This window comes from Lissotriton vulgaris, chromosome 9 (assembly GCF_964263255.1).
Source record: "Lissotriton vulgaris chromosome 9, aLisVul1.2, whole genome shotgun sequence".
Classification (NCBI taxonomy): Eukaryota; Metazoa; Chordata; class Amphibia; order Caudata; family Salamandridae; genus Lissotriton; species Lissotriton vulgaris.
In genome coordinates this window covers 900,548,195-900,561,821 of record NC_141697.1, presented here as the reverse complement: position 1 = coordinate 900,561,821, position 13,627 = coordinate 900,548,195, and the positions used below count along the sequence as shown (strand labels likewise).

The 13,627-nt window shown below is 45.1% G+C and overlaps 1 protein-coding gene across 5 annotated transcripts in view; it reads left to right on the top strand.

The window, feature by feature from the left end:
• Window positions 1-13,627, top strand: part of BICRA (BRD4 interacting chromatin remodeling complex associated protein) — a 593,087-nt gene that overhangs the window by 540,565 nt on the left and 38,895 nt on the right. For all 5 annotated transcript variants that reach the window (XM_086938677.1, XM_086938681.1, XM_086938679.1 and 2 more), the window contains one exon: window positions 8,905-9,027. In XM_086938677.1, coding sequence (XP_086794803.1) covers window positions 8,905-9,027 — 123 coding nt within the window. The remainder of the gene's footprint in view (window positions 1-8,904; window positions 9,028-13,627) is intronic.

Below are 13,627 nucleotides of genomic sequence, written 5' to 3'. Positions count from 1 at the left end.
AAACAATAGCATAGAAAATGAAACAATTTTCAACAAAAACCGGCACCGTGCCTTTAAGTCAGCCCTGACCCCAGGCTTCCCATCATGCCTCAGGGGTGACAGTTAGGTCAGTTGTTCTTTCCGGCTCCTTCAGTCAGGACCCTGGTGAAACAGCTCCCTTTCTTTTTGACTTTGTCAGAAAATATTCTTGATAATCTACTATTTTTGATTTCACTCGACGTCTTTTACACCTAGGGTGCTACTACTACCTTTTTTAGGCTTAAAAAGGGTGTTTTTCCTGTCAAAATGCCTTCCCTTTTTGACAAATGCCCTTCATGTGGAAGGAAGATTGGCAAGACTGACACTCATTCAGTGTGTATCCTGTGCCTACCAGACTCTCATTCTTCGAAAACCTGTGAACACTGCCAGGTTTTAACATCCAGAACTCTCAAAGACCGAGAGAGAATTCGAGTTTATGGACTTTCTGAGAGAGGAAGATCTCCCAAGAAGCAGAAATGTCGGAGGGCGCGGTCGACGTTGAAAGAAGCCCCGACTTGTTCACCTTCGGCGTCTGGATCGGCGTCAAAGAAGCAGTCGACGGCGACGAAGAAGACGTCTTCGGCGTCAACATCCAAGGTACCTCCTCTACAGACAGCGTCCAGGGATAGGTCACCGTCTAAGCAGAAGAGCTCGACGGCGAGCCAACCGACGTCGAAGCAGCATCGTCGTGCTGTGACGTTGAGGCATTCTCCGTCGACTCCTGGTCACCGGCCTTTGGCGTCGAGACATCCTCCATCGACGACTAGTCGTGGTCGTTCGGCGTCGAGGGGGCCTCTGCCGACACATCGTCGATCGACGTCAAAGCAGCCCACGTCGACGCCCTGTCTACGGCGTTCGACACCGAGGCAGCCTCCGTCGCATTCACAATCGACGTCGAGGCACCCGCCGCCAGAGCATCGGCGGTCGGCGTCGAAGCAGCCTCTGTCGTCGTCGAGCAGGCATCATTCAACGGCGAGACGCTCTATGTCGAAGGACAGTCATCGACCCTCGAGGTCGGCGTCGAGGGAGCGTCATCTGCTCGGCGCTAGTCGTCGAAGCAGCCACCGTCGACGGATCAACGGAGATCCAGAGAAAGAAGCGTCTCGCGGCCAGTGAATATATCTCCTTCAAGATCACAGGAGAGAGCACCTGTGAGGCAGGTGGTGCATGAGATGGAGAGTGAACCTTTGGACCAGACTCAAGTCATAAGGTCTCAGCTGGGTTCCCCAGGATCAGCGTCGGCTGCGGAGGTGGAGAAACCACCATTACAGGATCACCCGCCAAAAGGAGGGTTTCAGAAGAGCGAGGTCGGTCGAGGTCTTCCTCTAGACGGTCTGTAGTGAGCCTGTCCTCATCCTCCTCGGCATCTCAAAGTGGCAGATCCTCGGATGGGAAAAACATCTATGCGGATAGGGACAGGTCAAAGTCCCCTGCAAGGTCGCAGCAGGATCGAACGGATCAGCCTCCTCCACGTTCACGTTCGCCAGTGCAGAAGCGCGCCCAAAAATATCCTCCTGTTCGGCTTTCCTCAAGGTGGTATAGACCTCTTCACCACTGGGCCAAGGACAAGGAGACGGCGGATCGGTTGAGGGCGTATCGAGATCAGACCTCCCGCCGCAAAGAACGGTCTTGTTCTAGAGGACACTGGAGTAGAAGAAGATCGAGTCACAGGGAGCGATCTCGTTCTAGAAAGCGCTCAAGTAGGAGAAGATCTAGGTCCAGACGGACTCATAGCTCTTCGAGTTCATCGAGAACCCGATCGCACAGGAATTACTCTCCGACCCTCACAAACAGTCCACGCTCGAGAATATCTTTAACAGAGGATATTTTCTCGTTCCAAGACATCTTGGGCAGCGGAGCCCTGAAGTTAGGAGTTCCTATGACAGCTCCACAGATCAAAACAACGGTCATCTTTGAAACCCTGCAGCACAGAACGGCACCCAAACCCTTATTGCCGTTGGTCCCGGGTATCATGGACCCGGTGAATTAAGTTTTCCTGACTCCGGCTACGGTAAAGTCAGTCCCAGCAAGGATTCTCAAAAAGTATCGTCCGCCTGAAGAGGATCCTCTGTTCCTCAAGTCCGATCCACCGCCATATTCAGTAATCATTGCGGCGGCTAAAAAATCCAATGCTGTGGCCTCCTCATCCACGGTCTTGCCGGATAAGGACAGCAAGCTACAAGACTCATGGGGGAGAAGAGTATGTAACACCTCAGCTTCTTTCCTAAAAGTCTCCAACGCAGAAGCTCTGCTTGGCAGCTATGATAGATCTCTGTGGGACTCGCTTCAGAGGTTTTCTGAAAAACTTCCTCAGGAAGACAGAAAGGACTTCGAGGAGATTCTGATGGAGGGCAGTCAAGTCTCCAATCAGATTATAGTGGCGGCTGCAGATGGAGCAATGCTGGCTGCGCATGGTTATGCGCAGGGTATCACAGCGAGGAGATCCTCGTGGTTGCGCCTTACAGCATTGAAACCCGAGGCTCAGGCCAGAATACTAAATCTTCCTTTCTCAGGTACATCTCTCTTTGGGGCGAGCGCCGATGAGGAGATGCAAAGGATGAAGACGGAGTTAGACACCCTTAAAGCCGCGGGGCTTGAAAAGAAAAAAGAATTCCGAAAGAAATTCCGTTCGGACAATAAGTGCTCTTCGAAGCAGAGGGTTCAAACCCCTCACTGGCAGAAGGGCCAGAACCAGCAAGGCCAACAAAAGTCGCAATATAAAGGAAAGCGCAATTCCAAAGGAAACGGAAATCAGCGCCAAGGCAACAGCTTCAATAAGCCTCAGCAGAAGCAATGAGTCTTAACTTCCCCCAGCGCCGTTGTCCACTCCAGTGGGGGGGAAGCATTGCGCATCACAGGACAGAGTGGCAGGCCATTACAAAAGACCAATGGGTGTTGTCTACGCTGCAGAATGGGTACTGTCTTCGTTTCCATCGTCTACCTCCATCCGTTCCTCTGATGCCAACGTCAAGCCATCAGCTACAAATGTTAAAGAAAGAAGTAGCGACACTCCTCGAAAAGTCAGCCATCGAGAGAGTGCCGGTGGCTCAAAGGGGGAAAGGAGTATTCTAGGTATTTTCTGGTCAGAGAAAAGGGCCAGAAGGCGGAATACAGGCCCATTCTGGACTTGAGAACACTCCATCTACATGTCAGAAAAGAAAAGTTTCGCATGTTGGCGCTTCACCAAATATATCCACATCTCAGGAAGGGGGATTGGATGTGTTCGATGGACCTTCAAGATGCGTACTTTCATGTCCCGATACGGCCCGATCACAGGAGATTCCTTCGATTCCGGGTGGGGACCTCCCACTACCAGTTCAAAGTCCTGCCGTTTGGGTTGAAGTCGGCCCCCAGGGTGTTCACGAAGTGTGTCGCAGTGGTGGCGGCAGCTCTACGACGCAGGGGGGTCTTACATATATATTTTTATATTGTTTCCGGGGTCCCGCACATGGGCGGGAATATTCAGTGCTTATGACTTTGATGAGGATACCCCTGGAAGAGAACTAGGTTTACAGGTAAGTAACTTATCCTTCGCAGACCCACCACCAGGGTAGGTATTGCTGCCATATCTATTCTAAGGTAAGGAATCTATCACGAACGTGTCTCTATCAGATGCAGAAGTTACTACTTGTGTAACGATATATCTGTGAGAGACATTAGTTAGTGATAGATTCCTTACCGACCCACCCATCCTCCCCGTTCTGTGAACCGATATCTAGGGTTAAGGTCATCCCCTTTCAGGGCCCTAGTTTCATGGCACCAGTGTTTGTTTTTATCATGGCTCTGCGTTTCTGGCGTGGAAAAGCTGTGTATAAGAACTGACGTCAGCGCGCGGAGGCGGCGTCTAAGTACTCCGACGACGTCATCACGGCGCCGATGACGGATGCGGAGCCATGGACGACGCCTACCGACGCGCATGGGTACTGCTATGCAAAAAAATTCCGGATCCAGTCTGACACCTGGGGATATTCTAAGGTAAGGAATCTATCACTAACTAATGTCTCTTACTAATGTCGTTACACAAGTAGTAACTTGTGCTTTAGGAGATATCCAAGCAGAATTGCAGCGGTCCACTTAATCTTTTTGACAAGTAGTGCTGCAGCCTATCACCATATCATTCATAGCCTTAAGTAGCTCAGACTGTTCAAGTTACATAGTAAATGAGAATAAGGCTGAAATTATGACTTTTATCTCTCATAAAGAACAAAGCCAGAGTTTGTTAGTTAAATCCCAAGTGAGAAATCTAGTGGTAATGGTAACTTAGGATGTAGGGCAGTTAGTAAGGGCAAATTGCTACTTTAAATAGGGAGTTATAAAGAACCTACTATACTTGAGTAAAAACCTACCTCTTTAAGTTATTGTCCGAGTGAATTTTGTTAAAATTTGTATTTTACAGACATTATTATTTTTGTCCCAGCACATATCACTCTACATACCAAAGTCTGTCTTTTGTAAGATAAAATCCAAAATAGATTAATTCATTTTTAGACAAATTAAAACCCTCCGATTTCTGGAACAAAACAAACTAGAGCAGCAGTTCATAATCATTTGACTTCGTGCACCACCCACTAAATCACTACAGGAAGCTCAGGACCACATGCCTAAGCAATTTCTGCAATTTGAATCTCAAAATATATGTACAAATAAAATACAGAAACCAGTCTATACATCAAACAAATGCACACATTATGAAATATTTAATTCACAAACATAAAAGGTGTGAAAATAAATGTTTTAATTTAATGGAAGCTTAATATATCACTTCCGTTTTTTTGCTCCTAGAACATGCTCTCTTTTTGACAACTGATACCAGTGCTGCTTCAGTTAAGGCCACTAGTCCATACTAGAAAATATTTGTTGTATTTGTTCTGCTCCCACAAATCAAAATAGGAATTCCAACTTAATTGTTACCTTCCATTTTCAAATTCCTGGCCATATACAAACAGTTATAAAACTTTCAGTATTCAGTTACTGTTTTTTATGTGTACGTACTAGAAGCTTATAGCAAGCAAGTTTTGCTAAACCAAACTTTTGGTTATATTAGTGGACCTTCAGGTTACACTTAATTGAGGTTCTCTTGGTCCCTGAGAGATGTCTGGATTTTGGCACAAGTTTCTGGGCAGCTTTGGTTTGTCCCTCTCCTCCAGCCGGAGCTCAAAATGCCAATATTTTTAAAAAAGATACAATGAAAGTTAATTTAGGACTCTAAACTTATTTAGTTTGATATACAGTGGTTCCTAGACTTACCATGTTTACACATGCTGAGTAGCGTGTGGTCGAATGTATAATTTCCTTCATAACAGATCCCCATTATGTCACCATTCCGTAATGAAAAAGAAGGTATTAAAGGATATACTGGATACATTTGGAATTGTTGGGTCTTTTTAAGATTTAAAAATCAAAACAGGTCAATGGTTGACTTTTCTATTACATTGTCAAATCTAAGGAGTTGTGGGCAAGAAGGAAATTCAGGAACTGTTAATGAGACAGACACTTTTTTCAGTCATTTTGGGTAAGAATGATCTACCCAGTTTTATGGAAATGGCAGGAGTCTAAGGTGTTTCATGAATCTGAGAGGAGGAGCTAAGTTTAAGGTGTGATTGGGAGAGTATTGAAGTAGCACATATCCTTATGGCAAAAGCAGTAGCTCTAAGTAATTCGACATTTTCAGAAGTCAAAATAGGAGGTTATTTGTACAAATAATTCATCATTCACATGTTGGAACCCTCTAAAGTAATTACATTTTCAAACAGGTCCATCATTGTCTATGATATTGATCAGTTACAGCTGGTTATCTTCATATGTTCATTTAGTGTCCAAAAGTAGATACATTTTGTATTAAATGCTAACAATTTGTTAGAAGCAAATCTAAAGAACCTGGATTTAGATGATGGTGCGCTGATGTTTGATTTGAATCAAGGACTTCTCAGCCATTTCATGTATTCTGGTAATGTTATTAACCGCAGTTCTCAAACTTATTATTACCAGACATTGGAAACCCTCCTTATTTTAAATAATCTACGAAATACATTGCATTGCAAAAGCTAAAACTCGTAATCTTGGACAAATACCTTTTTGGCATGAAACTAGTGAACTTGTTCATATTTAGCGATGAGTGGGTTATTAATCAAGCCACATTGGGTGCTCGGTGTGTTTGGAGGTTACCATTAAAAAACATCACTATAATCAAAGTATACTGGGAAACAATTATGAACACAATAGCACTGGTCGCCGGGGCTCCGGTTTCACCAGACCCCAAACAATGCCTCCTGAACATAGGGGAAGCCACAGATCTCAATCGCAGGGCCCAAGCTTGGGCAACACTGGGCATGACTATAGCAAAACGCAATGTCGCTAGGTTCTGGGGGGCACAGAATGTGCAGACATACGGAGAATGGTGCAATGACATGGGCTAGGCCATGGTGGCTGAAAAGTAGTGTATGTACACAGAGGATGTCCCAAGAAATGGGAGCGGGTGTGGGGAGGATTGAACAAATTTAGAGGGAATATTTGTACAATGCAGCCAGCCGGATTCTCGACAGACGATAGTGATTAATGCACTGTACCAATTAAGGGCAACGTTAGCGATGATAGTCTCTTCAGAATTGTATGCAATCCTAGAAAAATCGGTTGTGGTGTAAACAACTTGACTTCTTGTACATATGTATGCTAATGTGTGGGTGATGTTACTTGCAAGTCGTACACGCAATAAAAAGAAATAAAAAAAACATCACTATCATCTGTGGGTGAAAAGTGAGACACTTGTAAACTGCCCCCTCTGCCCCTCTCCCACCTTCCCCCCCACTAACCAGTCTAAAGATTAAGAAACAGTATTGAGGCTGTAGAATATCCTCTGTCCTAAGCTCGGGTGGGGGGGGAAGTTTCCTCCTAATTTCCAAGAGGAGTCCATTAAAAAAAATGCCTTCGCTTCTTGGCCTCTGTTTTAGGCAAGCAGTAAAGAGTACTACTTCTTATAAGACTGTATCAGAACACTCTAGGAAGATTCTTCTTGTAGAATGATAGATAGTTGAATGTGAAGAGTACTCTTCTTGTCTCAAGTAATTTAGAAAGCACATTGTGCCTAATGTGCATGCTGTTAACTTGTTTTCTAATACAATTTGCCAGATTGGTACTGATAAGCAATAAGAGTTTGCATTGGTACATTGAGTGAAAATCTCACTGCCTGGGGTTTAGAAACTCACTCCAGAAAGGTGTTAGTAGATGCAGTATAGCTCAATCCCTCGTAAACTGAGTCTAGACCACAATGTGTGTTCAGTAGTTAAAGATATGAATATAGAAAGAACATTGTGATTTCGTTCAGTTATCTTTAACTAGTTTGCGTCATTCAATTTATGAGCACTGTTGAAGTCTTTCAATCTAGAGCAGTGATAAGATTAGATTTCACTGTCCCCTACTTTTTTTTAATACACTTTTTATTGGTCAAAACATAAAATAGCAGTACAGCAATGCATAAGGTTGTGATATGCATTAGGTATATGGACCTTGTAAGCTGGTCAATATTACATAACATCACAATCCTCGATTCTGAGATGAACTGTCAATAACAAACACATTATCAATTCTCATTCTATCTCGTTGCAATTCAACTGTTGGAGAAAGACATATATCCCTCCTGTATTTATTCCACATACTCCATTTGTGGTCTCACTTTTTGGGGCATCCTCTATGCTTGAAGACATCTTTTTCGGCTATCATGGCTCTATCCATATGTAAAGTAAATGTAAATCCAGTATTTGTAAAGCGCAAACAGCTACCCGAAGGCATCCCGGCTCTGGGGACTGTCGGGAAGATTAAGCAAGCTATTGCCCAGAGTCACATGGTGCTGGGCTGACCTGGTGCCGGGGATAGAACCGCGAGCCCCGGATTCCAGCGTCAGTCACCCTGGCGCCACACCTGCAATGTTACATTTTGTATTAGCCCTGCCCAGTGAGGCCCATGTTTTCTCAGGCTGTGTAAGGTCAGTGGCGTCCCAAACATTTAATAAGCAAAGTTTCGGGGAGGCCGCCTAAGTCTTGCCCCCGCTCTTTCCATTTGTATAGTGATAGCTTCCCAATATGTTTGCGCAGCACGGCAGTCTAGATGATGTGATAAAAGGTTCCCTCCCGTTGGCATTGTCTCAGACATGAAGGGTCTGCCCGTCTACCCATTTTGACTAAGACACCCGCATCAAGATAACCTCGATGTAGGATCTTCAATTGGACCAGACTTAGTCTTATGGGGATGGCCACCTCTCTAGGGGAGGCCAAGGCATCTACCAGTCATCATCCTCGAATACACCCAGGTCTGAATCCCAGTGTTGCCGAAGACGCACCAGGGGGTCTGTGCGGTTATTGATCAGCTTTTTATACAAGAGGGATATAGCTTTTTTATTCATAAGATCCAGCAGTAGCCTATTCTAATGGAGAGGCCTCGGGAAGTGGATCGCCCCTTGTCAGTGCTGCTTTAAGGGCATGGCTGATCTGTAAATATCAGAATATTTCGGTTTTTGCGAGATGGTATTTCTTCTGGAGGTCTGTGTAGGTGGCCAGTCTCCCAGAGTTCCACATATCCCTATCAAATTCCACTTATCAAACACCGGGAATGTCCCCTACTTTTGAACACTTGAGTCTCTTGTGGGATGGGGAGTGGGGAATGAGTTGAAATAGAACAGTAGGGAAATTTGTGTTTAAATATAAATCACTGTATCTATAAGGAGAGTGGAAGCTTAGGGTGTTTTGTCTGTCTATTTGTCTCTTGATCTTCCCTTATCCTGTTGATGAGGGTTGCGGTTTTCCTGTGCTTTTGATTTTTGCCTTGTTGTATTTCTTTTTCCTTTTTTTCCATTATATTTTTAGTTTTCTGAAATCTTCAATTCTAATTTTACAGGGTACAACTGGAGTGATCAGCTCGGTCTCTGGCATCGGAAAGGGCCCGCTTCAAATTCACGTTGGTGGTAAAGGCCTACCACAGGCCCAGCCTGCCTCTGCTCAACCTCAGACCCAGCAGCAGGTAGATCTGAGCCACATAGAACATGTAAAGTTCTGCATGTCTGCTAAGAGATTTGTCTTCAATATAGTCCTTGTTGAAGGATGAGAGCAGCTCAGAAGTGAACAATGAGATTATTATTTGGCCTGCATTCAGCTAATAAAGCACAATAAGAGGCATGTGTCTTTCTCAGAATGAGTAACAGAAGGACTCTAAACTAAAATTTCGACTAAAAGCCTGAGTATATCTTGTAGGTGCAGAATTGCTCAGGGCTCTGGATTCTTCTGTTGAGCGCATGGTGACTAAGCAGTAAACCAGCTTAAGGGCACACTGCACTGGTGCTTAGTGACTGGGATGAGAAATGTGCTCACTCACAGCATCCCTCATCACATTGTACTCGAGATGGGAATAATAATGTCTAGTCAGGAAAGTCATTCTTGGGTGTGGTGTATACAGCACTATTGGCGTGTTGGACAGCACAATGCCAATGGTGCTTTAAATTGGTCAGCTCTAGAATGCTCTGAATTTCCTGGTTGAGGTGGGCGGCAGGATGGATTGGATAAACAAATCCTATGGTGATTGTTGAGGCACTGGCTTCTTTTACTTTATTACATTGAACCATGCAGTCACTCCCTATAGGCCCTATATGAAGCCTGACTGGTTATGCAAAATTAGGTACAGCTTAAAGGGTTACAATCTGTAAACTAGCAGTTTACCCAATTTATTATTATCTGTATTCAACAACGAACATTTGTATGATGAACAAATCTCTCATACTTTCTCTAGGTTTAAGCGGAGCTATTTATGACTGTATCTTCATGCATTGTTGTGGGGAGCTTGCCCGCATGAAGCTTCTTTTCAAATGTTTCATAAATGGGGAGCTAGAAATTCAGTACATGCTCTTTAATGGTCTGTTGTGAGGTCATCAGGCCCCCGTGTTGCATTGCTCAAGAGCAAATTTATTGCTGGGATGATTTCACCCAATTTAACTAGTGTAGTTAGGATTCCCTTAGGTTGGCCATGTTAATATTGTAATTTATTTGGATATTTTTGGTGTCTGCATACCTGTAGGTGTATATAAATTGATATAGTTGTCTGCAAATGCAGTAAGACTATCTTGCACATGGAAAGAAATTTTCCGTATGGTGCACAAATGCGAGAGCGACTGGTGTGTTTCCTGTTCTCCTTGTGTGTGTACTTGTGATTTGCTCTCTGTGACCTTCTCAAATTTGTGAACTTGGCTCTAAAGTTTCCCTAAATTCCTGTATTGTGTTGCTGGTCACTGCAAGCTTCTGCTCACTATGTTTATTTATGCTCTAGCTGTTTGCTGTCTCCAGCTGAGTCATTTGTCTTTTAATGTTCTTAATATACCTACTTCCTTGGCAACAAGCATACCTCCTAAATATACTTTAAATGTTTCTTAGAGGCAGCGTGGAGGAATAATCCTAAATGTAATGTAAAACAAACAAAACTCCACAGTAGTTCTGCTTAGTTCTGTTTTGAATGGTTCGTCTACAAGAGATTCACATCGGAATTTCTATGATCTGGTAGGTGTAGCTGGTGTTGGAGACCTTTATTATTTAGTATTATTGGGGAGAGATCTGAAAGAGTTCTCAGCAAGATCTTGGTACTCTCCACCCAAGAGTATAGGCGAAATGATGATAATCAGTAATCTACTCTAGAGCTTGAATCTTGTATTGCCAAGTAGTACCATCACAATCTACGTCTGTCTCCTGTTCTGATACTCTTACATTACGTTTTGTTCAAGTTGTATTGGTTTCTTCTCACGTGTTCGTTTGATCTATTGCTCTGCTGAAAGTTTACAGGTCACACTAGATTGACTGACTCCTCCTTGCCCCCCTTTGACCTAGTGTGTGCCTCATTTGGACTTTGTTATTGTTAAGTTACTTCAATGCCACTTTGTACAGAGCAGTGATACTCGGATGGGTCATGTTCGTGCTTTATAAAACTTTTCAAATAAATAACTAATAGTACATGAATTACTGTTTGAACTTTGTACTTGCCAGACAATTCAGCCTGTATTTTTTGCGCAAGTGTTTGTGAGGCACACATATGGGGTGGTCTGGGTGTTTGTGCCGACTTATTCAGTTCTATGTTTAGTATTTGCTTACAGTCTCCTTCCCATGTAATGTTGATCTCATGCAAAGTGTTGCAGGTGTTTTGAACTTCATAGAAAAAATCTCTCTGTTTTGGGAGTACATATTCACAAATGTTTACTCATTTGTGTTTAGCGTACCTGTGACTAATATATATCTCCCTTGCTGGTCAGAAATATTTGAAAGAGTCTGGAAACTGAGGCTTTTCCTAATAAGAATGACCACCCCTCTTGAGTACAAGGTGTGAGGATTAATGCCTACTTGTACGCTTGTTGGTAAATAAATTTTGCACACCTGTGCTAAGATGTCTCTTGCAACATAGCTATCTCTATATTATGGCAGACTAAGTATGCAAATATCAGTCACATCTTATTGGGGTTGTTTAGGTCCAAATGTTCCAGCAAAGCCATTTGTATACCATAATTTTGGACCCTACTTCCTGAGGGAATGTTCCCCATGTCCACTAATGTATCTGCGCAGTAGTCCGCTGATAGGACTGTGGTGCACTCTGCTTATCATGTTGTGTGTGTCTAAACAAGCCTCATTCTAAGCGATGTGTGCAACAAACAGTAACTTAACTCCCCTCCTACCAATGTTGATCCCTAACACCAACACATGCAGGAGTCGCTAGTTGCGGTTCCAGTGAGAGCCCCAGTCCCGGGAGGCGAGATCTGGGGTGATGAAGACTGATGCCCCCTGAGGCAAATGTGTGTGCCCAAGATTTCCATAGTTGTCTCAGGAGAAGTAAAGAAATGTATTTCCTTTAAGTTTTACGTGCTGTTTCGCTGGATACAGCATTGTAAAGTTATAGTTTTTTCGGAAAGAGTTTAGAGGAATTTTGGTGCTTGGTGTGAGTGATGGAAATGTCCACTCTTTGTACCTTTACTTCGAACTGCCCCATGTTTTTTTTAATACCTACCAGGGTGCTAGGATGACGGTTGTTCAAAAAATATAGTTTCTGATGGATACTTTTAACTGTAGATTCCTCACCTTTGGTATAATCCCCAGGCGTTGGACTTAAACTGGAAATTTCAGGCAGAACCACTGCGCACCTGTAAGTTGCATTGTATGGCTCCGTCCAACGTCCCGCTCAGGAAGGGAAGTTCAGAGCCGCATATAAGCGCCGCCCAGGCTCATTGAAATCAGTTCATTCCTTTCCACTCCACCAGATGCGGATCCGGAGCTACCCCTCGTTTTGACTCCTAAAATCTTTACAATGTAGTGTGCTACTAAAAATATCACCTCCCAAAACCACAGGGTTTAAACCTTTTAGAGTGTTATAAATAAATGCCTTTGACGATACCCACCAGGTATGTCTTTGGTGCTTTGGTCGGGACACAATTCCAGGACCTGCAATGGGTGCGTGTAGATGAACCCTAAGGCTTACAGAACTGTGAAGTGAAGTTGAATGTCACCAAACACCAGAAGGCTCCACACTACTACAGTTGAAATTTTTGGGGGAAGACATGGCCCCTCCCACCATTCTTGCACTCAAGATACATTAAAAGGATGTAAATGTGAATGTCTTGCTCCCAAAACTCTTATCTCCTTTGGAGCCAATTCTGTAACTCATCCCAAGTTACCCCAACTTTCTGTGTCTGTCTGGGACCTCACAGTAGATAGAACAGTTCCATAAAGACATGCTGCATATATCTGAAAGAAACACGTTAGTGTTAGATTCCTTACCTTAGAATATCCCCAGGCGTCAGTCTGGATCCAGAAACTTTTGCGTAGCAGTACCCCTGCGCGTCGGTAGGCGTCGTCTGCAGGCGTCCCCTGCGGCTCCGCGTCCGTCGTTGGCGTCGTGCGCCGTGATGACGTCGCTGGAGTATATAGACGCCGCCTCCGCGCGCTGACGTCAGTTCTTCTTTTTTCCGCGCCAGTGGACGCAGATCTGAAGAGCAGTACTCCGGTCTTTGACCAAGTTTTTTTTTCGAATTATTGTCACTTTGTGCCTGTTAGGATGCCTGGGTTCAAGCACTGTGATGACTGTGAGCGCACGATGTCGGTCACAGACCATCACCGCCTCTGTCTCCGGTGTCTGGGCCCCGACCACGACGTGGACTCCTGCGTCGACTGCCGGGCCCTCACCAGCAAAGCTAGACGGGAGCGGTCCCGCAAGCTACTGGAGCTCCGGGTGTCGGCCCCACGTCGGGACCGGGAGCGGTCCCGGTCCGGCCGGAGGTCGAGAGAGCGTTCGAGGGAGCGGTTGCGGGGCCGCGCCGAGCGTTCCGGAAGTCGACACCACTCGTCATCCTCGTCAGGTAAGAAACACAAGAAGTCGGGGCGTCGTCATCGTACCCCCGACTCCCCCCGACGCTCGCGCGATGCGGCCGGGGGTTCGGGTGACCCCAACCCCGCGGCTCCGCGAGAGTCGCCGGCGCGGCCTGCCCCATACCCTCAGGTCCCTGGGCACGGTGCGACGCCTGAGGAGATAGAGGCGTTCCTCATGGCCATGAGGGCCCTGTCTCCTCCGGCGGGTTCCACGGCGCCTACGGGCCCAGTGA